A 26,080-nucleotide genomic window follows, 5' to 3' on the forward strand; every position below is an offset into this window, starting at 1 on the left:
GGAGCCTGCTTCCCTCTCTCTCTCTGGCTGCCTCTCTCTCTGTCTACTTGTGATCTCTCTCTGTCAAATAAATAAAATAAAATCTTAAAAAAAAAAAAAAGATAGATAACTCTTAAAAAAAAAATAAAATAAAAATAAAAAGCTATATAGAAAATTACTTAAAATCTGTTTAACTTATCTTGGTTTTTGTAACACCTGAGTTTTTAAAAGGTTTGTATATAGGTAACTACATAAGTGTCATAGTTGCACTTAGTTTAATAAAATTAATGTTTTAAAGTATATCATTACTGGAGCACCTGGGTGGCTCAGATGGTTAATGTCTGCCTTTGACTTGGGTTGTGATCTCGGGGTCCTGGGATTGAGCCCTGTGTTGGCTTCCTGTTCAGTGGGGAGTCTGCTTCTCGCTCTCCCTCTACCTGCCTCCCTCCCCCTGCAACTGTTATGCACTCTCTCTCTCTCTCAAATGAACAATGAAATGGGGTGCCTGGGTGGCTCAGTTGTTAAGCATCTGCCTTCGGCTCTGATCATGATCCCAGGGTCCTGGGATAGAGTCCCATGTCAGGCTCCCTGCTCAGCGGGAAGCCTCCTCCCTCTCCCACTCCCCTTGCTTGTGTTCCCTCTCTCTGACAAATAAATTTTTTAAAAAATCTATAAAAAAACAAAACAAAACAAAGTAAAATATAACATTACTTTGAATGTTGTGTGAGAAGTTTGTCTTAATTATTTAAGCTTTCCTTTGTGTTCTAGCATATTCCATTCAGGGTCAAAGTGTTATGATGATAAGTCCATCAAGTGAATCTCATCAACAAGTTGTGGCAGTGGGTCAGCCTCTGGCTGTCCAGCCTCAAGGAACAGTAATGGTAAATATTTTTCTTATCTTGGTTACCAACTAACTATCCAGCACACCTTTTGTACCTTTCTTTTTATGTTTGCCAAATTTTATCATTATAGTTACTTACTTTTATTTACCTGGATGATTGATACCTTCAGAAGACATTAGCAGTTGACATTATCATAAGCAGTTGTGATAACACAACTTTTTTTTCTCCTAAAAAGTAATTCATTTCAATCATCTTTTTAATAGTAACTGTCACAGAAAATTAGCTCCAGCCAAGGATCATGCCTATAATATATATCTTACAGGTATATTCTGAAATAATGTAATTAGGATAAAAGTAGTTTACATGGTTTCCTTCTAATATAGAACAACTCTGGGGCATTTGAGTTCTACAAAATGTTAATTCAAAGGAATCAGAAAAAAAGGAAAGTGTAAAACCATGATCTGCCATTTCTTCTTGTGGTACTCTTAAAACATAGTATTTTCCAGTGAAGACCATAGTAAGGACCAAATTAAAAGAAATATATTCTCCATGATGATGATAATGATGATGATGGCAGCTGATATTTATTGAATTTTGTTTTATCTGATTTAATACCCTCAGCTCTTTTCTTTCTAAAGAAATGAAATGATAGGTAGAGAGGTTAATTTAACTAAGGTTATGGTAGTTCCATAACATGAACTCAGCCAGTATTAATCCAGGCCAATGTCAAACTGTCCTTTATGCAGTCTTTCTTAATATTTGTTTACAGATTGATTTTCAGAATAATAATGTAGACCAATATGATATGATTCCTGTTTATCTATACCTCTTTAATACCTCTTTTTAAAGTAAAATCTGTAAGCTTTTATAGTATTTGTTAAAACTCCTTACTTGACCTTCTCCATCTGGAATCTCTTATGAGACATTCTAATACATATATATATATATATGATGACACAACTTTTAAGCAAATTAATTTGTTCTTTAAAATCCATCCAAACCCATTTTCTTATTAATATTTTTGGTTTTTTATTTCAAAAAATATTTGAATATGATAATGCTGCTTTACAAGAATGTACAACAGTATTTACAAATATATCTTTTAAAAAATATATATAGCTCACTTCCAAAAATATCCAGTGTATGAGGACTTTACTTAACTTGGCACACTGCCATGGAGCTGTTCTTGGAACATCATGGCAACTTGTCTTGGCAACTCTACAGGTATGTTGTAGGCTCTGGGTCAGAGGTCAGTGTTGTTTTTATAGCTGAGTGCTAACAAATGAAGCAATGCCTTCTGGTGCTTTGAGCAGGCCTAAAGACTAGGCAGTAAGTTTGAAGAAGAAAAAGTTAGAAAGGAATAAAGATGTGGCTTCTATTGTACAAAGTGATGGAATTCTTCTCTCAATGGCCTAAGTTCTATATCCTATCCTTGGTGTCAGAAGTATTTTATATAAATAGTAATTACTAACTTAAATTTAGTTATTGGGGGTGCCTGGGTGGCTCAGTCAGTTAAGCAGCTGCCTTCAGTTCAGGTCATGATCTCAAGAGTCCTGGGATTGAGTCCTGAATTGGGCTCCCTGCTCAGCGGGGAGTCTGCTTCTCCCTCTCCCTCTCTCTGCCACTCCCTCTGCTTGTGCTCTCTGTCTGTCTTTGTCAAATAAATAAAATCTTTAAAAACAAATTTAGTTATTGGAAACTTACTAATTTTAGTTATTTGAAGTTACTACTGATTTTTTAAAAATTTCAGTTACTAGAATTTTTATAATTTTTATACATTTCTTTATTTTTTTTTCCTTTAATTTTACAGCATCTTGTGTGGATTCTGGGATTAAAGCCTAGTAGTGGTGGTGCCTTGAAACCTGGGAGAGCTGTAGAAGGACCCAGTACAGTAAGCTCTAGTTGGTTTTACTCAATTTGTGCTTCCTGAAATGTTCATATGTTACATTTAATTGTGTTCTTCTCTTAGGTTCTAACAACAGCAGTGATGACAGATTTACCAGTGATTTCCAATATACTTTCAAGATTGTTTGAAAGCTCACAGTAAGAATCAGTTTTTAAAATTGATAGAAATATTATTAGTGTATATTTTAGATCAGAATGTTTTATTTCTTCATTTTCATTATAGGTATCTTGATGACGTATCATTGCATCATTTAATAAATGCACTTTGCTCCTTATCCCTAGAAGCAATGGATATGGCCTATGGAAATAATAAGGTGTGATATTCTATCTTTCTGTTTTAAATATGGTACATTATTGAGTTAAATAAGGAGTACACTCATTATGATCTTAGTATTTTAGTAATGGGACTAATGCTTATCCTGCAGGCTCTCTCAATTCTCTTGAGTATTTACCATTTATGGTGGTTATTTGTTGAAGGGGGAGTGAAGAGGACTATCCGGTTTGTGATTTGCCTAATATATATTAATAATTTTAAACTGTTTCTGTTTCTCTTGGGTACTGAGTATTTTATGAAACATTTTGATAAAGAATAAAGGCAGTATCACATTTATAAATGAGTTCCATAAAATGTCATAATAATATTTGTAATTATAATTTATGATTGGGGCAATACAAGATTTAAATCAAGCAATATATATATGTCTCAGTTTCTCTTGCCTTCGTTGGGATGGAAAATAAGGAGCTAATCATTTCTTTCTAAAGGTAATGATTCTCCCTACCTTGAAAATTAATTTTTTGCTTTGCTCATTAACTGAATGAATAGAACAGTACTTTTGAATATTGACATTCAAGAATATTTCTTTCTGTACTCAAAATATAATTTCTATTATACTTAGAAAGCACAGGAATATAGGATTTATTTATATTTTAGAAATTATTTAAAATAAAATACTTTCTGTGTTTTAAAATAAGTATAGTGTGACCATTTACAAATAAATAAAGATACCCAGAACATGATTAAAAAACAGAGGATGCAGCTTTATAACTTGTTTAACATATACCTGTAAGATCCAAAATTGTCTGTAGCTTATTGTCTGCCTAGACCTAAAGTATAATTATTTATACTGTGGCTTTTCATCTGTAAGACTGATGTAAAGATGAACCACACTAAGGTTTCATTAGGGAGAAGTTTTGTATACTATAGCACATAGCTAGAGAATTACATAAGCCTGTAGGTGTTTGAAAATGTGCATTATAGTTGACTCCAAATTAAGGCAAGAGCAATACAAAATATAATGAAGTAATCAATTTCTTGATACCTTTAATAATCCTGTATCTTTAAGATTAACTCTTAACACACAAATATATTTTTAATAGAGTACCTGAAGGAACTCTGAGCAAGTTTCTGTGGTAATGTCTTGAGAATTTACATATTCACTCAGTAACTATACTATGTTTACTCTATGTACATGATACTCTTCTAGGAAATACAAAGGAAATACAAGATTTTTTACTTTCAAATAGCATGTAAACTACTTGGCTCATGGTTAAGTGGTAGTTGAAGTGGTATAAGAGTTAAAGTTACAGATCTGTGAGACTTATTTTCTGAATCCTTAGTGTCCTCTTATGGAAGATGTTTTTACTGCATATTTTGACTAAAAGAACTAAGATTAATCAAGATGAATGAATTTGTGATTGGAGTTGGGTATTGAAGGAATGGCAAAATTTAGAAAAGGGCAATATTGTGGAAATCAAAAAAGAAATGTTACAAGAAATCAAGAAGAATGAGGATTGAGAAGAAATAGGAAATTTGATTATTATTAGTTTATAGTTAACCTGGAAAAATATAATTTAAAGAGAGTGGTAGGAGCAGATGTGATATTTCAGGGAGGCTTAGAGGGAGCAGTTGTTGAAAACATGGATACACTGGAATGGGTATTATATTCCTGAGAATGTGTTCTTATTTCTCTATTATATGATTTGATTTTGTAAAGAGAAGTGGTAAATGAGGAACAGAAATAAAAGTTTATAAAAATAATTCAAGTATAATAAATTTTTAAATGGAAGCATAAAACAGTATATTATTCACTTGTACTTTTTTTTTTTAAAGATTTTATTTATTTATTTGACAGAGATTACAAGTAGGCAGAGAGGCAGGCAGAGAGAGGAGGAAGCATGCTCTCTGCTCAGCAGAGAGCCCGATGCAGGGCTTGATCCCAGGACCCTGGGATCATGACCTGAGCCGAAGGCAGAGGCTTTAACCCACTGAGCCACCCAGGCGCCCCTCACTTGCGCTTTTTAAAAAAGTTATTGTAAAATATTCAGATGTTGAAATAAACTTGTATAATTTTTTTCATTGTTAAAAATACTTTATCAGTGTTAGCTCTTCTGAGTTAAATATTCTAGGGACTAAAGATTTATATATCAATGTCCTTTATTGTGGCTTTAGAGTGACCAATCATTTCATTTTTGGTCCTCACTTCAGGAATTTGTGCCATTGTGTTGAGGAAGTAGCTTATGGTAAAGTTTTCAAATGGGTTGATGATACTTGTGCAGACATATTACCAAACTCAGTATAACAATGACAAAAATAAAAAAGCAGCTGCTGTTTGTAGTTTACTGTAGATCAGGCACTTACTTATTTAATCATTTAAAACAACTCGGTGAGGTTTGGTGGTAGTATCCTCTTTTTCACAGATGAAATATGAAAATAGAGAACTTAACTAATTTATCTGGGATCACCTATTTGGTAAATGTTAGAGCTTGGATTTGAACCCACATCTGTATCATTCTAGAGCTTTATTCTTAACCAGTAGTGGCTTTAACTTTTTTGTGCTGTAGAGTTTTTTTGATTACGCATCTGCCTTTGGCTCAGGTTATAATCCTGGGGTCCTGGGATCGAGCCCTGCATTAGGCTCCCTGCTCAGCAGGAGAGTCTGCTTCTCCCTCTCCCTCTGCCTCTGGTTGTGTGCTTTCTTTCTCTCTCTCTATTGCTCACTCAAATAAAAAAATAAAATCTTAAAAAAAAAAATCTGCTGTTGAGTTTTTAAAAATACAGACACCAGGACTACATCCTAGGCTTCCTGAAAAGAATCTTTGCTATGAAGTGTGGATGTCTGTACATTCTTTTAAATGACACACTATTCTTATATATATCCTGGTCAGAATGAGCAGAAGGAGGAGGAGGAAGTAATACTAGGCAACATTTATGGGGACTCACTATGTGCCAGATATTTTCTAACATGTGGTTGTTTCTGTATATTATTATCTCAATTTCATACATTAAAAAAATTTAGTGGAAGTAGTAACTTACTGTTACACAGCTGTTAGGTGGTAAAGTTGAAATGAAATGCTAGGCATTTATAGGCAGTTCACAGTTACCATGCTGTTTCTACCATGATACATTTTTCTACCACACGAATTTTTAAGGTGTGTACAATATTAGCACGTGCAGGAAGGATCAGCCTGACCATTATATTTGTCTTTCTGGTTGGTGAAATGCTAGCAAGTGAGGAGAGGGGTTTGTCTTTATTTCTGCTACTTTTCTATTAGTGTCTAAACTGGTATCAGCCATATTCTTGACATCATACTTTACCCCCTGCTCTCTGATGTCTTCTTTCTGCTTTTTTCATACTTCCTGACATTCACACACAAAACCTGGACATATGAAGACTACACTAATAAGAATATATATTAGTCAGTCTGGGCTGCCATAACAAATTATCACAGATTGGGTGGTTTAAATTACAGAATTGTGTTTTCTTACAGTTCTGGAGGTTGCAGGTTTGAGATCTAGATGCCAGTATGGTGGTTCTAGTGAGGGCTCTCTTCCTGGCTTGAAAGATAGCTGCCTTCTCACTGTGTCCTCATATGGTGGGGGTGGAGTGCTTAAGAGCACACTAACAAGTTCTCTGGTGTCTCTTTTAAGACACTACTAATCCTGACTTACCAGAGTTTCACCCTATGACCTCATTTAACTTTAATTTTCCCTTATTGGCCTTATATCCAGATACCATCAACTTGGGGGTTAGGGTTTCAGCAAAGGAATTTTAGGGGGACAAAGTTTAGTCTGTGGCAGAATGTATCTTTCCTTCTGGTCAGAAGACTAGCCATTCTATATGTCTAGAATAAGTTTTGAATTTTTCAGTTTTTCCTCATGAAGGCATTTTCTTCCTAACCAATTTTCCAACTAGAAGCTATTCTGGATACTTGAAGGTGGGCAGAAAGGCTTGTCTTATGATAACTGAGATTCTGTTATGAGTATTACTAACTTTATACTAATTTGATATTAATTATAGTCCTGCTTTTCAGAGTACTGTGTTTTATTTACATTTGAGGTACTGAAAATTCTTACAATAGCAAATTGCAATGTATTTTTTCTCTAGGAACCATCTCTTTTTGCTGTTGCCAAATTGTTAGAAACGGGTCTAGTTAACATGCACCGAATAGAAATTCTTTGGAGACCTCTAACTGGGCATCTGCTTGAGGTAACTTCTTTTTCTTAAATACTGTTTACTTCTTGTTAAGAATAAAGGCCTACATATTGAACTAATGATTCTGGGTAACCATATGAAAAATCAGCATTACCATTATTTTTTCCTTGTACTTATCCCTGTATAATTTATCAATTACTAAAGTTTTACAATAATTGCTTGGTGGAAGAATTGCTTTTGGCTGAAAAATGGGTGATAACACAATGCAGTCTCTGAAGTCTCCTTTAGCTGTTAGCTTGGGACCTCCTTCTTTTGTTATATAGTCTCATGATCTACCTCAGTTTCAGTTCTGAAACTTCAAGGCAATTGGGCTGAGAGTTAGTAGTAAACATTGTATCTTTATAGCCTTTCCTGTGATCCTGAGATAGCTCTTCTGCAAAGGGAAAAACTTTTTTGGTATCACTAATTATAGATAGTACCAGGGAATTTTTATCTGAATTTGTATCTTGTGTCCAAGTTGGAATGATTGGTAATAATGAGCTACTTCTCAGTAACAGCTGCTTCCGTCATTATACGTGTTTATGTATGGCTTAGGTTTAGGTTACCTGGATTCATTTTGTATTTTTTGAGTAAGCTAGGAAAGGTATTATTCTTAATAAGAATAACAAATGTCCTTGTCCTTTATTTTTTTTCCATTTTATTGGGATTACTTTTGTGGATTATTAAAGGATATATGCCAATTTCTTTATCATGGACCTTCTCACCAAATAGCACAAAAATAAGTTTTTAAGATTTTAGCACAGTATTCGATTATGAGGATAGGCCTAATTAGGAACTTTGGTGTGAGCTTGCTTTTTTTGTTTACTCTGATGACACAATTTACTTTTATGACATTCTTTTTTTCCTGTGACTTATTTAGTTTCATCTTTTATCTTCTCTCTATTGCTTCCTTTGCCCCTTATACAGAAGGTAAGCTAACTTACATTCTAGATATAATTTTCCATTACTGATGAACTTTTGATGACATTTTTAAAATGTGAAAGAACGGGAGTGTCTGGTGGCTCAATTGGTTAAATGTCTGCCTTCCACTCAGGTCATGATCGCACCATCCTGGGGTCAAGCCCCGCTTTGGGCTCCCTGCTTAGTCGGGAGCCTGCTTCTCTCTCTCTCTCCCTCTGTGCCTCACACTGCTTGGGCTCGCTCTTTCTCTCTCAAATAAATAAATAAAACTTAAGAACAGAAAATGTAATGTTGTAATTTTTCTTTTCTCAAGTTGATGTGTGATACATAGCTTAAGTATACAATTTAAATATTTAATTTTTATTCAATGTTTTGTCCTCAGGTCTGCCAGCATCCAAACTCTCGAATGAGAGAATGGGGGGCAGAAGCTTTAACTTCACTTATTAAAGCAGGATTAACATTTAACCATGATCCTCCACTTTCACAAAACCAGGTAAAAAAAAATTCTTGTTTTTAAAAATAATTCTTAATATAAAATCATCTCCCATATATAATTTTTTCTTAATATAGCAAATGGATGATATTTTGAGAATGAGTTTTGTTGCTTAATATTCTATTTTATATGTAGGCCATGGATATCTTACAGAAGTTGATATGTCTGGATTTTTAGGATTATCTTTATTAAAAAATACAGCAACTTTCTTGCAAATGACAGGGAATTAAAGCTATTAAATTATCTAGAACTAGTCTTCTAGTGCAGAAGTTTCCCTGTTCATGCATTGTTAAAGCTTTATTTTGATGCCCTACTTTATTAGCCTTCTTGGTTTGGTCCTTAACTGTCTCTCATTTTTTCTCTGATTATCCATACATGAGGAGAAAACAACTGCTGGAAGAGACAAGTACCATAAATAGATTTTTATTTTAAAATACTTTTAAAAGTTATTTTATTCTTCCAGAGTTTACTTTTGAATCCTTTGTCCTGACTTCTGTAATCATTCACCTGTATCTTACACAGTTTTTTAAAAGTCTACCAAAGTTCTGGTTTTTGAAGAATGAGTAGGAATGAGGCATTTGATAGGCATTTCCATTGCCTTCATTATCTTACTATATTGTAATTGTGTTACTTATTGAGTACATACGATATGCCAACTGGTGTATTAGCTCTTGGCATAGAATGATAAATGAAACAGAAACGATAAATGTTCTTACAGAACTTACATTTTAGATTTCATACGTTTTCCTATTATACTTTAAGGTTTTTGAAAACAAAACCCTGATCCGTATCCTTAATGTTCAGCTTAATACTTGGCACATGGTGGGAGCTTTAATGTTTTTTTAGTCAGCGAACCAAATAAGTGAGTCCTTGAAGAGAAAAAAGTTAAAAATGAAGCAAGTGCTTTCAGATACTTTTGAAGGGACTGGAACAGAGTACATTTTTTTTTTTTTTAACTCCGATGGGTTCCACTAGTTTTATGCCATCTTTGTTCATGTCAACCATACTTAATTTTTAGGAGTATTAAGAATTTTCAATACATGTGATATACATTAACGGAATAAATGAAAGATGATTTTAGAAATTGAGGATTATTTTCCTCTCTCCAAATATGTCTAGATATTAATAGATACATTTTCTTTAGTGAGATTAATTTCATATGGGTCTTTAATTAGTGTCTTTTTAAAAAAAAGTTTTTAATTAAGTAATTAATTTTTGTTTGGGGTCTTCAATGAATGTTTTTTAATGCAGGATCACTCTCCGTTTAATCCAAAATTTAACATGTTGAAAATTGGTTTTTATTTTCTCTTATTTTAAAAAAATACAGAGGACAAAATAAACCTTTGGTGATTATGGTTAGAGAATCACATTCACTGTTTGTTTTAGTAGAAAAGTTTCTGTTTACTATTATAGTCTGAGTGGAAGTGAATTTAAATTTAAAAAGCAACTGGAAAGCCTTTCTGTTTTTTTGAGCCTCTCTTCCTAATTAGTTTCCTGCCCTCCTTTCAGAGGCTGCAGTTGCTTTTATTGAACCCATTAAAGGAGATGTCCAGTATTAACCATCCAGATATCCGACTCAAGCAGTTAGAATGTGTGTTGCAGATTCTTCAGAGTCAGGGAGACAGTCTTGGGCCTGGATGGCCATTAGTGCTTGGAGTCATGGGAGCAATCAGAAATGATCAAGGGTAAGTGTTTAAAATTAACATCCAAAAAGTAATGAAGAGGGACTTTGCCCTAAAGTCTTGAAGAAGTGGTAATTTTTTATGTGTCCTCTTCCTGGCTAAGATCTAGAATCGTTTTTCTTATTTCTACCCCCAGTGACTGTAGTGAATTATCAGGGCTCACCTTTGTTTTGGAAGGATAGAAAAAATTGCTGTTTACTTGACATTTGACATTTATACAGAAATACAAGGTTTATAGGGTAAATGCACCAAGCTAACAAATTTTGTAACACATCGGAAGATTGGGTCTCATATTATTAAATTAAGCACTGGTAAGATGTGAATTAATACTTTAAGACTTCACTGCATATATTGGGAAATCTAAGAAATTACTTTTAAGGGACTTTTAAAAATTTATTGTTCATTGCTTTTCGGCCTTTTGGCTAAGATCAAGTGTAAAAATTTATTCATTTATTTTTTGCCAGTGTATTCTTTTTTTTTTTTTTTTTTAAGATTTCATTTATTTATTTGACAGACAGAGATCACAAGTAGGCAGAGAGGCAGGCAGAGAGAGAGGAAGGGATTCAGTCTCCCTGCAGAGCAAAGAACACAATGCGGGACTTGATTCTAGGACCCTGGGATCATGACCTGAGCTGAAGCAGAGGCTTTAACCCACTGAGCCACCCAGGTGCCCCTGTGCCAGTGTATTCTAAGTCCTGTGCCCTGCTAGTTACTCTGACTACACAGATAAATAGCTCTTGCTCTAAAAGTAAAATCTTAGGAAAGAGGAACAAGGTCTGTAAGTAGAATCCTAATGAGAATAGTCTGTTATCCTGCAAAAGAATAAGATTCCAGTGGTAGGGACGCCTGGGTGGCTCAGTTGGTTAGGCAGCTGCCTTCGGCTCAGGTCATGATCCCAGCGTCCTGGGATCCAGTCCCACATTGGCTTCCTTGCTCAGCAGGGAGCCTGCTTCTCCCTCTGCCTCTGCCTGCCATTCTGTCTGCCTGTGCTCGCTCTCTCGCTCACTTTCTCTCTGACAAATAAAATCTTTAAAAAAAAAAGATTACAGTGGTAGGGGCCTATGTCCCTGGAGGAGGGCAGAGCCAAAATTATGAGGGACCTTATATGCTTTTATAAACTATTTGGATTTATGTTAAGTACATTGAAGGGCATTTTAGGAGTTTTAAGCAGAGGAACAGTGTGATCTGATGTGCATTTGAGATACATTACTGTGACAGCACCATGGAGGGGTGGGTGAGACATGAGAGAACCTGCAGTGTTCTCTAGAAACACAGAATGATGGAGTTAACTACTTAGCAGATTGATTATGGAAGTGAAGGGTGATATAGAAAATAGAATAAGGAATGAATCCTATATTTGTAACTTAGGCAGCTTAATGAATGGTGGTATTATTAGCTAAGTAGTAAATACTGAAGGAAGAACAAAATGGATTTACTTAGCTTAAGGTAGAGTGTTGCAGCAGAGGGAGAGGTCTGTCGAATGTTTGCATATATTTGTCTCACTCTGCAGCAGAACTCATGCTATCTGGTATGCTGACTAGTTGAGTTTTATATGATTGAGGTGCTTGGGCTTATTAAGGAAAATTATTTTTTCTTATTTGTAGTAATAAAATTTTTTAAAGGTTTTATTTATTTGAGAGAGAGCATGAAAGGGGGGAGGGTCAGAAAGAGAAGCAGACTCCCTGCTGAGCAGGGAGCCTGATGTGGAACTAGACCTGAGCCAAAGGCTGTCGTTTAACAAACTGAGCCACCCGGGTGCCCTAAATTTTCTTAAATACTACAAAATACTGAGATGATTAAAGTGGAAAGAGATCAGCCATGGCTTAAATCAAGCTTAAGTATTTTTCTTCTTCCAGTCTACAGTGCGGTTATAAAATAGGACATCATTGTAGGATGAAATTAGTTAGTACATGTAGAACACTTAGGAAGTGCATGACGTAACAAACACTCAATAATAAGTTTTAGCTATTGGGTTGCCTGGGGTGGCTCGGTTCATTGGGCATCCGACTGATTTCCACTTCGGTTACAGTCTCAGGGCTGTGAGATCAAGCCCTGCATCAGCTTGGAGTCTGCTTCTCCTCCTTCCCCTTGCCTGAGTGCACTCTCTTTCTTTTTCTCTCTCTAAATAAATAAAATCTTTAAGAAAAAATAAACATTAGCTATTATAATTCATTTCATTATTATATTTCACCACTAGAATTTCTCTCTAAAATCAGTTACTTCTTACTCTCTTCATTTGAAATTCAAAATGTACACTTTTCTTTTACAGACTAGATGTAGAATTTTAAATAAGATACAGATATAAGGGCGCCTGGGTGGCTTAGTGGGTTACGCCGCTGCCTTTGGCTCAGGTCATGATCTCAGGGTCCTGGGATCGAGTCCCGCATCGGGCTCTCTGCTTGGCAAGGAGCCTGCTTCCCTTCCTCTCTCTCTGCCTGCCTCTCTGCTTACTTGTGATCTTTCTCTGTCAAATAAATACATAAAATCTTAAAAAAAAAAATTATAAAAAAAGATATAGATAGAAAAGAATGAGGAACTAATTTTCATTCAGTGAGTAAATTGTGTGCATTTGCATGTGCTAGGTACCATGCTAGGTATTGGGGATATAGTGGTGAGAAAGGAGCTGTGGCCAGTTTCCTTTTCTCATTAATGTCTAAGTTTTGTTTGGCTAGTTGATATGAAATTCTTTATTTTTATTTGTTAATTTTTTCAAGTGTGTGTTTCTCTTTTACATTTATGTAAATACCTAAATACTGTATGACCTGTATTAGGAAGATTTTCTTGTTCAATTTTTAAAATAGAATTTAACTTGGTTAAAATTAGTGTAAGGTGTGTATTTTTACTTACATTGCTTTTAAGTGCACGAGTATAATTTTTTTTCCATTTTTTTCAGAGAATCCTTGATACGAACTGCATTCCAGTGTCTTCAGTTGGTTGTGACGGATTTTCTACCAACAATGCCTTGTACATGCCTGCAGATTGTTGTAGATGTTGCAGGTAGCTTTGGACTTCATAACCAAGAACTTAATATTAGTTTAACTTCAATAGGTTTATTGGTAAGTATTGCTGCCTTTCTTGTGATCATATAATTTAGAAATCATTGTTACGCTATTCAGAGTGAATACTAAGAGAATTGGCTTTTGGCTTTAGAGGGATTGTTCAAATGACTTTTAAGTAATAAACTTTTATTTTGCATGAAGGGTTAAATGACACAACTTAAGAATTAACTTCATTAATAAAATATTTGGAATAATTTTCATATATTGAGCTAAAATTTAGCTTTAAAAGGTTTGTTGTGAGAGGATTTAGTAAACAGTAGTATGTATGCTTGTGTAAAGATTAACTGATTTTTAATATTGTTTCAGTAGCAACATTTCCATATACTACTTATTTAGTAAATAAAGCTCCAATAAAAGGCTTTGCTATATATGCAGGGCTTTGCTATATACACAGTCCTATAGTTTGTCAATGCTGCTTTATTAGCTCTTAGAAGGCATATGTTAATGGAAGAGCTTTGACTGTGGAAGCAGATATACTTGTATTTTAATTCTTTGTGCCTCTTGTTTAATTATTGACATCTTGAGCCTCATTTTACTCATCTTTAATGTAGAAAGTAAAATCTAAGCTAGGATATTATTAATATTATGTAAGTAAACAAATAGAAAGCTGTTCCCAATATAAATGTATTTAAAGAGATTATTTTGACTTTTTAATGTTTATTATAAGCCAGAAGTTTTAAAAGTCAAACTTAAATACCCTTATAAGTAAGATAAGTTACTATTAAATAGGTAATTATAGGAAAGAAAATAAGCACGTGTATAGAATTGTTCCCAAAGAGTAGTTCAGTGTTGATTAAATTACTGCTAGGCGTCACCTCCTGTATTTTTATGGTCACATTTTTATATTTGGCATAATTCTCATTAATTCATACACCACATACTGTGGTTGAGAATGAAGTCATAAGATATATTTGGATATAGTAATTATTCTTATGAAATTATAAAATACCATTAAATGATATTAAGGAATTGTTAATGATTTTTTGGTGCCATAATGGCATTATGGTTATTTTTTTAAACCCTTTATCTAGTGGAACGAAGTAAATATGACAGAATGTTAATACCTGGCTTTCTGTATATCAGTATATTGATATATTTTCCCCGTTTTTCTCTGTTATTGAAATGTTTCATAATAAAAATGTTTGAAAATATTCACGTTAGCCCATGCTTGTTTCCCCAAACTCTCTGAGATCAGATGGAGACATGTGACAGAGATGTTTTCAGATCTGTTCTACTAGAAAAGAAATTACTGAAGTGGCTTTTAAAAGTTTTATTCTGAAAGGTGAAGCAACCATGTGTTGCATATGTATTTATGTGTTCAAAATAAAATCTGTGAGTGAATGGCGTTTTTCTACTTTGCTTTTTAGTGGAATATTTCAGATTATTTTTTCCAAAGAGGAGAAACTATTGAAAAAGAATTAAATAAAGAAGAGGCAGCACAGCAAAAGCAGGCAGAAGAGAAAGGAGTTGTTTTAAATCGGCCTTTCCATCCTGCACCACCATTTGATTGCTTGTGGTTGTGTCTTTACGCAAAATTGGGTGAATTATGTGTGGACCCCCGTCCTGCTGTGAGGAAAAGTGCAGGACAAACTCTGTTTTCAACAATTGGTGCACATGGAACTTTACTACAGCACTCAACGTGGCACACTGTTATTTGGAAGGTACTGTGGATTAGCTTGAGTTACTAGCTTTTGACACAGATTTTTAAATTTTTCAATTATTCTTGTACCTATTAATTTTTGAAGAAGAATTTCCAGGCGTTTGTGCTTTTGACAATACAGAATGTTAGTTTTGTCATACTTTAAGTTGTATCTCACCCAGAATAAATTACATACTGAAAGCCTATTCTCTCTTTTTCTGTCTTCATCTCTTACTGTCTGTCTCTGATTTCTGCCTTTGCCTTTCCCTTTTTGCTTCCTGTTTTCCCAAAACCACGTAATTTAAATGTAACCAATTGAGAATTTTGTAAATAAAAGAATATCAACAGTAGTGAATTTACTTTCAGGATCACCAAACAGAAGTAACCTCTAATTGGTAAATTCTGTATATTTGTTCATTAAATATACAGTTTCATTTTCTTTCTTTTTTTTTTCTCTTGCTTTTCTTTGTTTTTAAATATTTTATTTTTAAGTAATCTCTATATCCAACATGGGGCGCAAACTCACAATCCTGAGACCAGAAGTCACTTGCTATACTGACTGAGCCAGCCAGGCACCCCTTTATTTTTCTTTCTTGTCCTCTTTTTAAAAACTTTCTAGGGGATGCCTGGGTGGCTCAGTTGGTTGGGCATCCGACTCTTGATTTTGGCTCAGGTTATGATCTCACAGTTGTGAGATTGGGTCCTATGTTTTGGGCCCTATACTCAGCATGGAGTTTGCTTTGAATTCTGTCCCTCCCTCTCCCTCTGCCCCTACCCCGGCTGTGTGCAGGTATACTCTCTCCCTTAAGATAAAATACATATTTTTTAAAAACTTTAAAAACTTTTTACAAAGCCAACAACTCATTAGTGAGGATCCCTTCTTTGCTGAAAGCTCTCCATTTTTGTTCCATGTATTCTATTTTAATAAAAATGTATTTATTGGGGTACCTGGGTGGCTCAGAGGGTTAAGTCTCTGTCTTCGGCTCAGGTCATATCTCAGGGGTCTGGGATCGAGCCCCTCATGGGGCTCTCTGCTCAGCAGGGAGCCTGCTTCCCCCTCTCTTTCTGCCTGCCTCTCTGCCTGCTTGTGCCCTCTGTCATATAAATAAATAAAGTCTTAAAAAAAATTTTTTTTTTAAATCTGTCATTTCACCACTTTTGTGAGTTTCTGAGATCAGTGTTTGACAATAGGCTGCATAGTAAATCTTAGTTGTATTTAACAATTTGTCTTCAGTTTAATAAAAATATTCCAAAATGTCTTCTTAAAAATTAATAATTCATATCCACTAATAAAAATAATTAAAATCCCTTCTCTGTCCTGTGTATTCTGTTTCAACTCCATCTACTGCCTCCTCCTTTTCAGATCACAAACATGCTTAAGCCTTCTTTACCATTTAAAAAAACAAACTGATACTTTCTGATTCCTATTTTCCTTTTAAACAGCTTAATTGTTAATCTTGTTGCCTGCTTGTCAGTGATTCTTTTTTTCTTTCTTTACCTTCCCTGCATTCTCCTGACCCTTTAATATATTTCCAGATTATTCTACTTCAGAGTCTTTTAAACCTTAAAGTAACAGAATCACCTAGAGGACTCGCTCAAGTCCAGATTACTGAGCCACCAGCCCCTGCATCCCAGAATTTCTGATTTTTCTGAGCTGCCCTGGCTTGAGGTCTGAAAATTGCATGTCTGTGAATTGCCCGTGTGATGCTAATGCTGTTGGTTCTGAGACCATAATTGGAGAACCACGGAAATTGTTCTTAGGCTATAGGTGGTCTTCTAATTGCCAAGATTTTCACCTTAATTCAGTTCTTACCCTACTCACTTTTATTTTTTTGTAGCATCTACCACTTGATTATTTTCTCCTTGAAATTTCTCTTCCCTTGGATTCTGTTTCACAGAAAGCTTCTGCTTGTCTTTCCAATTTTTAAAAAATTTTTCTTCAGTTCCTTCCCCTGAATCTACTCTTCAAGTCCCAAACACTTCCTGCTTGATGTTTTTCTTTTTTCTTCTTTTTATTTTTTTAAGGTTTTATTTCTTTATGTGAGAGTCAAAGAGAGTGTGAGAGAGAGAGAAAGAGCATGAGAAGGGGGAGGGTCAGAGGGAGAAGCAAGACTCCCTGCCAAGCAGGGTCCCTGATGTGGGACTCGATCCTGGAACTCCAGGATCATCACCTGAGCCAAAGGCAGTCGCTTAACCAACTGAGCCACCCAGGCGCCTTCTTTTTAATGTAGGCTCTGTGCCCAATGTGGGGCTTGAACTTGTGACTCCGAGTTTAAGAGTCATGTGCTCTATGGACTGAACGAGCCAGAAGTTCCCTTGCTTGATTTTTTTGAAGCACCTTCATGTAGTCTTGAATCTTCAGTTATAATCTCTCTACAGATGTCTTCCATAATTTATTTTTTGCCTGGACTTCTTAGCTTCATTCCCTTCTTACATATTACCCCATAGATACTCTATTGATACTCCAAATCAATAAGTCTTAGAAAATATTCTATCCAATTTTAAAGTTTTTCATATTCTAGGATGCCTGGGTGGTTCAGTGGGTTAAGCATCTGCCTTTGGCTCAGGTCATGATCCCAGGGTCCTGGGATCAAGTCCCACATTGGTCTCCTTGCTCGTTAGGGAGTCTGCTTCTCCGTCTGCCTACTGTTCCTTCTACTTGTGTGCTATCTCTCTCTCTCTGACAAAATCTTAAAAAATTTTTTTTCATATTCCATAACTTTAAAGATAATACAGTATATCTACTGTTAAAATTTTTCTAGTATTCGGGATTGATCTGTCAGGTATAATTTCTTGTGACAGTTTCTAACTGCTATGCTATTACTTAAGCTATGTTATTTTTCTGTTCATTTTTATAAATATTCAGGTTCTCTTTCATCTATTGGACCGAGTTCGGGAGTCTTCTACCACTGCAGACAAAGAAAAGATTGAGTCTGGAGGTGGCAATATTCTCATTCATCATTCAAGGGACACAGCAGAGAAGCAGTGGGCAGAGACATGGGTTTTAACATTGGCCGGAGTAGCAAGAATCTTTAACACCAGAAGATATTTACTGCAACCTTTAGGTATATATATACATTTTCCCCCTGTTTATATAAGTAATTCATGTTAAAGGAAATTTGGAAAATACAAAAGATTTTTTAAAAATTTATGTACAATGCTACTTCCCAAGAATAATCAATCTTAACTGCCAGTCTTTGTGTATGTGTGGTGTGAGCTATACATGTTTTCATTCATCTCATTGAGAAAACATGTAATGTAACTCATATGGGCTAGGGGATACAGTGATGAGTAAAATACACAACATCCTTGGTATCTTGTGCCTGAGGGAGTAACTGTAATTACACAAATGCAAACTTACTACAGTGATAAATGTTACAAAGGAGTGGTGCTTTGTAAGCTTCTAATACGTAATTGACCTGGCCTCTGCGATCTAGGTAGGCTTCCCTAAGAAAGCAGTATTTTAGCAAGGAGATCTGAGGGGTGAGTAGTATGTTCATCAGGCAATAGTAAGATGATATGCGAAGAGTTTTGCAGGCAGTTGTACAGGTCAATAGTACTAAGATTAAGAAATCCAGTGTGGGTTGTACCTTCACTTTTGATGGTAGTGATGGTGGTGGTAGAGAAAAATGAACAGAACGAAAATTTTTTTTGCTTAATTATGAGAATGTCCTACAGAGTCTTGCATTTTTTCAAGTTATTATTCTACATTTAGCTTTTTTGTTCCTGTTTTTTTCTTTTTTTTAAGATTTTATTTATTTGAGAGAGAGCACGAGAGAGGTCATTGGGAGAGCAGACTCCCCGCAGGGAGTCTGATGTGGAACTCGATCCTGGGACTCCAGGATCATGACTTGAGCCAAAGGCATTTGCTTAAACAACTGAGCCACCCAGGCGCCCTTTGTGCCTGTTTCTGTTAAGGCATGAGTGTATTTATGCTTTTCATCATCATTTTTGTGTAGTGTTCTTCATGCATTTTTCCTTTTTTTTCCCAGAATAATCCATAGTGTCTGATCAATTTTGCATTCCTAAAGCCTAATAATAATACATACGTAAAAATCATAGTTTTTAGCTTTCATGTAAAATTTATAGAAAATGAAATGTACTGGTCTTAAGTGCACAATTGCTGAGTTTTGACAAAATAAGCATCATTTTAAAAAATATTTTATTTATTTATTTGACAGAGATCACAGGTAGGCAGAGAGGCAGGCAGAGAGAAGGGGGGAAGCAGGCTCCCTGCTGAGCAGAGAGCCTGATGCAGGGCTCAGTTCCAGGACCCTGGGATCATGACCTGAGCTAAAGGCAGAGGCTTAACCCACTGAGCCACTCAGGTGCCCCAAATAAGCATCATTTTTAATACTTCCATGATTGTTACATTATTTTAAAAGCTAAAACCTAATAGATAAAGATCTAGTTTTTTAAAAAATGAAGACAGAAGATAGTTTGTGTAGCTTTGATAATGTTTTTATAATTTGAAGACTAGAAAATGTTTTTTATTATCTTAGAATGTTCATATGTTTAATATAACCATGTGTAATATATAATTATACCTGTTCTTTTAGAAAGAGGATTTTTTTCTAGACATAGAGTTAAATTAGTAAAGGAATTCCAGGGTTTTTCCCCTGATTGTATGAAATATTCTGAGATTAAGTCACTGTTCTGGTTCGTAAATTATTGTTTCATCTGACTTTTGAACTAGGATGGCAAAAGACAGAAGTTTTGTTTAGCTGTTTTGATAGTTTTTAGATGTAATATGTCAAAACTCTTTGAATAGTTTAACAAGAAAAAAAATCTGTTTTCAATTGTATATAAATTATACCTCAATTTTTAATAAAAAAGAGTGGAGAGGAAGAGGCATGTAGCTGGTATTATATTTTGTCCTGTTTGGGCAGAATAGTACCTATTGTTTTATTGCAGGACTACTTCGAGCTTTCCTACTAACTGAATGCTTCTTTAGGCGTATGGGTTCATCTCCTCTTTACTTTTTTATTTTTATTTTTTAATTTATTTATTGGGGGGGTTCATCTCCTCTTTAAAAATTTAGTCATTTATAGCCTTTAGGAAGTGAGTTTAAACCTTATTTAAGTATTTCATAGCCTACGTATGTCATCCTACTTTGGAAAATACCTGTTCTTCTGATTTTGGTGTTATTTAAATGCAAGTGTGTGGGGTGCGTGGGTGGCTCAGTTGCTTTTAAGTGTCTGCCTTTGGTTCAGGTCATAATCCCGGGATCCTGGGATTGAGCCCCTTGTTAGGCACCCCGCTCAGCAGGGAATCTGCTTCTCCCTCTCCTTCTAACCCTCCTGCCTGCTCATGCTCTTGCTTGCTTGCTCTTTTTCTCTCAAATGAATAAAATAAAAAATCGTTACAAAAAAAGTACAAGTATATTGGTAATAATCCATGGTATTAAAAGCCATTAGGCTAGATTGCTAGAGGAACAAGGTCATTTTTGCTGGGCTTCATAGGAACAAACTACATGTTTCTATAAAAAGCTTCTATATAAATGTGCTTAATTGGTCATAGGAGTAGAAAAAGAGATTGGGTTGATCAGCGGAAACCAATAACTACCACTCAGCCCATGCTCTGCTGATGGTGGATCAGCAGACTCAGTTTCCAATGAGAGGAAGAAATTTAGACTCATTCTAAAAAGCAGTCTGTTCTTTATGGTACCTTTTCTCCTGGTGACTCCTTGTAATTGGAAATGTTTAAGAAAATTCTGCAACAAAAAAAAAACAAAAAAGGAAGGAAAACCCTGCAACTGTAAGTTACGTAAATATGAAAAAGTGTAGCACTAAGATTTTGAGTATAGCATAGTTTATTTTAAACATTTAGACCTATAAGAACATATTATTCAGTAATAATTTGTAACTTTTCCAATATTTTTAAGAATGAGAACATCTTAAGATTTTAACATTAATAGGGGCGCCTGGGTGGCTCAGTGGGTTAAGCCGCTGCCTTTGGCTCAGGTCATGATCTCAGGGTCCTGGGATCAAGTCCCGCATCGGGCTCTCTGCTCAGCGGGGAGCCTGCTTCCCTCTCTCTCTCTCTCTCTGCCTGCCTCTCTGCCTACTTTGATCTCTCTCTGTCAAATAAATAAATAAAATCTTAAAAAAAAAAAGATTTTAACATTAATAAAGATAGATAGATCAAAGTTGTTATTAAAAAGCTTTTGTTTTGGGATGCCTGGGTGGCTCAGTTGGTTGGATGACTGCCTTCGGCTCAGGTCATGATCCTGGAGTCCCGGGATCGAGTCCCGCATCGGGCTCCCAGCTCCATGGGGAGTCTGCTTCTCTCTCTGACCTTCTCCTCGTTCATGCTCTCTCTCACTGTCTCTCTCTCAAGTAAATAAATAAAATCTTAAAAAAAAAAAAAAGCTTTTGTTTTTACCCTCTTAAGTTTTTATTCCATTCTTCCTAGGCAGAAATACCAGGAAATATTGTAAACATGTGTATGTACATTTGTAGAGTTCTGTATTTAAGACTGAAACATTGATGATATATTCATTGTCCTCTTTGTGTTGCTCTTTGTTCCTATATTTAAAAAAAAATTTTACTGGATTTTTGGATTTCATTGATTTTAATTCATATTGTTTATATCTTAATACCTAAGCATATTTTCCTAGTGTATAGGAATTAGAGTAGGAGAATAAAACAAACATTCTAAAGTGTGTAGTAGTAAGAGACATCTTGACTAGTAAGAGAAATCTTGATTGCTTTGATAGATTTTGTTCTTCTCTTCCTAATACAGGAGATTTTTCAAGAGCATGGGATGTTCTTCTTGACCATATACAGTCAGCAGCACTCAGCAAAAACAATGAAGTGTCTCTGGCTGCACTGAAAAGCTTCCAGGAAATTTTACAGATTGTGTCCCCTGTCAGAGACTCAGATAAGCCTGAGACCCCACCTGCAGTTAATGTACCTGTGCCTGTCCTTCTAGGGTCCATATCAGGCCCTGGCCTGAGCAGACCATTTGTAAGAACAGATTCCATTGGAGACAGACTGGGAAGATACAATAGCTCTGAGCCACCAGTAGTTACTGATGAGCTTGAAGATTTGAATCTCTGGTGGGCTGCATGGAGTACGTGGTATAGAATTGGATCGGAAAGCACTAAGCCTCCTGTTACTTTTGACAAACTGACTTTCATTCCCAGTCAGCCTTTCCTTACAGCATTAATTCAGATATTTCCCGCTCTCTACCAACACATAAAAACTGGTTTCAACATGGATGACTTGCAAAAGCTGGGAGTCATATTGCACAGTGCTGTGTCAGTGCCAATAAGTTCGGATGCGTCCCCTTTCATTCTTCCATCTTATACAGAAGCCGTTTTGACAAGTTTACAGGAAGCCGTGCTTACAGCTTTAGATGTTCTCCAAAAGGTAATAGAATTTTAGTGACTGTCTAAACAATAATGCATGTGGTTTGCTGGCAGTTTTTTAGTTTGCTATATGTTTTTTGAGATGAAATCTGGATCATCAAGACTGTCGTATATGTATAAGTTGTGTAAATTCAGGATTGTAAACATCCAGTTATTTTAAAAACATTGGGTTTTCTGATGTATCTGAAAAAGTGATTCAGGTTTGTTTTGAGAATCTTTCAGAAACTGTATGTATCCTCTTGTTTCCTTTCACCAACATTTTTGGTTTGATCATGCATTCCTTCATAAGAGGATATACTTTTCTGAATAACAACGTTAGAAAATACTTATATAATTAGAAAATTAATAAGGTATGGGATCATATATATATATTTTTCATTTAGCTCTGGAATTGTTGGGAGCCTATATTTTAAAGTAAGTAAGAATAAATTTATAAATTTTCCTCATGGAAATTTTAAAAAGAGGTATCTTACCTATGTGTGTTTTGTTACTGCAAAGAAGTTATTAAGGAGTACTGGGTATTATATAAAACTGAAGAATCACTGACCTCTACCTCTGAAACCAGTGATACATTATATGTTAATTATTGAATTTAAATAAAAAAGTAAAACCCAAACAGCTAAAAAATAAACAATTGACCTAGAAATCATTGTGTAAATCCCAATTAGCAGGCAAGACCAGATCAAAATCAAAGAATTCTTTAAACTATCAAGATAATTGCGCAATTCACAATAACGAAAATGCTAAACAGAAAAATGTCTATTGAGGAGCCAGCAATTCCAACAAAGTTGCTATGACATTCATGGTTGATCAGATTCACGTACTGCAAGTCATGTTTTCTAATTATATCCAGCTGGAATGATGAAAACTTTCACAGTAAAAGTAGCGGTTTCTGTTACACCATAATACCTTTTTACTGGCTCTGGAGGAAATCCAGCTGAGCAGTAATTCCTTTGATCTCTTTAACCCGAGTTACACTGTGTAAAGAAAAATTGTGTAGAAACTTAAAATTTAAGAGAATCTGACATTTAAAAAACGTTATTTTAGGGATATGGGCTTTCAGCAGTTGAAATCAGAATAGCTATTTTATTTTTAGTGTAGAAATAAAAGTAGCCTGTCAGTACCTACTCTGTCCCCCTTGATTGACCATGCATATAGGTTGCTTATGGAGTGGCCTGGAGGAAACTGAAAAGTTACTCTGTCATAAAGCAGAGCAAAGCACAGGCCTTATAGGATGTCTGTAATCTAGAACTGTCATTCAGATATTTGACATAGGTTTTTATAAACAAAGAAGAAACAAACCTCCAAAATTCTTTTCAAGAAAAAAAGTACATAATTTTATTTTTAAAAACTTTGCTTTGGCAATGACAGAACAAACAATCATTTATTCCAACTACTAGGAATTTGTTCTGAGCTTTTACTGGCTTTGAAAACAATATATACATACCTTCAGTCTGAAACTTAAGAAGTTTTGCTGCTGTTCATTTATATCAGTTGATACCATTTTGTGTTACTAGTTTTCACGCTAACATTTATTACTTCTGTGATTATCTAAATGATATTTCATAGTACTTGAATATGAGTCAACCATATGGTATCTTTAATTTTTCCTAATAGAAAAAATTAGCATACTTCATTATCAGTAAAAGTGTTTCTGTATTTTCTCCCAAGGTGTCAGAAAATTTTTTCACAGCAAAATTTACTTATTTTGGGACTTTATCCTTAAATTAATAAGCTATCCAACAAAAATTTTATTGATTAAATATCATTTCCTTCATAAAAACTCATTTTTTATTTCATGTTTACCCTTTTATAGTTTAGGGCTTCAGGGTCACGGTTTTCTCTTGGTTTTTAAATCACTAGTTCCCACCAAATTGACCTAGTTATGCATGCCAATTTATTTATTTATTTATTTTGGGGGCCAAGATATTTTGGCTTATGTGGGAGATGAGAATTTGATGATTTGTTTTACCTAAGTTCTGAGATCAGGTGACTGCATCTGTCTTATTTATTGCTGAACTTCCTAAAGTCAGATGGCTGGGTACTGTATCTGCCTCCGTCATCAAGGCTGTCAGAGTAGTACTCCAGGAAACACCATCACATTATGTGTGGATGGTGCCCTTGGAGTTGTGCAATGAAGCCTTGCCTGCTACTCAATGGGTCAAGGTTTGGGATCTCTTTAATTATCAGCTTCGTAATCTATAAAATATGAAAATAATAGATCTAAAACTTTCTTTTTATCAAATGGGATTTGCTTAAGGCATTTTCTAAATGCCTGACACAGTTAAACTAAATGTTAACTGTTACTGTCTTCAAGTTCCCTTCAAGTTCTTAGTATATGAGGGGAGAGGGCAAAGAAGTCTTAATATATACAGATGCTGAAGGAATTACTGTTGAAGGACTTAATAAGAGAAACCTTGAACCATGTCAGAGGTTGGATGTCCATTTTCTGTTCTTGTTCCACATATATTTTCAAACTGGAATAATAGGACATGTCTAGATTGCTGACTGATTCTTAACTTTTGGACTAAAATATGTTATCAGGCTCATACTGTAGTTTTTTTCTGATATGCAAACTTAAGAATACTGAAGAAAAACCAATAATAACTTTTTCTTAGATGGGATTTGTTTTTAAAAAAATGTCAGTTCCATATTATACATCTTAAGATCTCAGAATTGCTTATTAAGTCAAGTATAGCACTATAGTATGTTTTTCTTTTTATAAAGAGCCACTGAAAATCAAAGTATATAATCACAGTCTTCATTTGGTGCTAAGATATTTCCAGAGAAATTGTAATACTCAGTTTTCTAAGGTAACCACACAGGCTTTTCTCTCTTTTTTAGTCATTGAAAATTAAATAGCTACTTGGTGTAATTATTTCTTTTCCTAATTACTGCTTGTTTACTCCTAAGAGTTAAGACTCAGCAAGAGGTTAATAAAGAAGAAAGTGAAACTTAACAGAAGCAGTCAGTAGAGTAAATTTTTTTAGGTATTCAAGTCCTCCATTTACTGTTACTAAGAAAAATAACCAAATATTGAAGGATAGTATTAGATATCTTTATTCTACTTTTTTACATTGTAATTACAAGATGATCTAACTTAGTCATGGCCCCATTTTGCTTATCTACTTTATATTTCCAGACTTTTATTTAGAACTCATTATTTAGAACTCAATGGTAACATAGTAACTAAATGGTTACATCTTCTCTCAGGGAAAATAAAATTAATATATTATCTAACAGGTAATTTATTTTATTTAAAAAGCCATGGATTGCAGAAAAACATAAATGTATACATCTTTTTAAAGAAATTCCTTAAAAATTTGAAATGCTCGGGGCACCTGGGTGGCTCAGTGGGTTAAGCCGCTGCCTTCTGCTCAAGTCATGATCTCAGGGTCCTGGGATCGAGTCCCGCATCGGGCTCTCTGCTCAGCAGGGAGCCTGCTTCCCTCTCTCTCTGTCTGCCTGCCTATCTGTCTACTGTGATCTCTCTCTGTCAAATAAATAAATAAAATCTTCAAAAAAAAAAAATCTTTAAAAAAAAAATTTGAAATGCTTTGAAAAAAAAAATTGAAATGCTTTGAATTTTGATTTAGTACTTTGAGGGTACCTAAAGTGTAGAATGACCATGCTTTTTGTAAACCACAAATGTATTTTAGACATTATGTAAATAATACCATTAAATATTTTTCCCACAGAGAAAAAGAAGCACTAAA

General features: G+C 34.9%; 1 protein-coding gene across 7 annotated transcripts in view; it reads left to right on the plus strand.

Moving 5' to 3' along the window:
- MON2 (MON2 homolog, regulator of endosome-to-Golgi trafficking) overlaps positions 1–26,080 on the plus strand; it is a 108,923-nt gene that overhangs the window by 55,969 nt on the left and 26,874 nt on the right. For 5 of the 7 annotated variants that reach the window (XM_004766585.3, XM_013063576.2, XM_045071837.1 and 2 more), the window contains 13 exons: positions 748–860; positions 1,941–2,045; positions 2,632–2,712; positions 2,791–2,864; positions 2,950–3,040; positions 7,112–7,213; positions 8,126–8,128; positions 8,502–8,612; positions 10,122–10,297; positions 13,188–13,350; positions 14,721–15,014; positions 17,859–18,057; positions 21,737–22,365. In XM_004766585.3, coding sequence (XP_004766642.1) covers positions 748–860; positions 1,941–2,045; positions 2,632–2,712; positions 2,791–2,864; positions 2,950–3,040; positions 7,112–7,213; positions 8,126–8,128; positions 8,502–8,612; positions 10,122–10,297; positions 13,188–13,350; positions 14,721–15,014; positions 17,859–18,057; positions 21,737–22,365 — 2,141 coding nt within the window. The remainder of the gene's footprint in view (positions 1–747; positions 861–1,940; positions 2,046–2,631; positions 2,713–2,790; positions 2,865–2,949; positions 3,041–7,111; positions 7,214–8,125; positions 8,129–8,501; positions 8,613–10,121; positions 10,298–13,187; positions 13,351–14,720; positions 15,015–17,858; positions 18,058–21,736; positions 22,366–26,080) is intronic. The other 2 variants (XM_004766586.3, XM_004766587.3) reach the window with 1 other exon arrangement.

The sequence above is a fragment of the Mustela putorius genome, unplaced genomic scaffold (assembly GCF_011764305.1).
Source record: "Mustela putorius furo isolate JIRA1106 unplaced genomic scaffold, ASM1176430v1.1 tig00003988_pilon_pilon_pilon, whole genome shotgun sequence".
Classification (NCBI taxonomy): domain Eukaryota; kingdom Metazoa; phylum Chordata; class Mammalia; order Carnivora; family Mustelidae; genus Mustela; species Mustela putorius.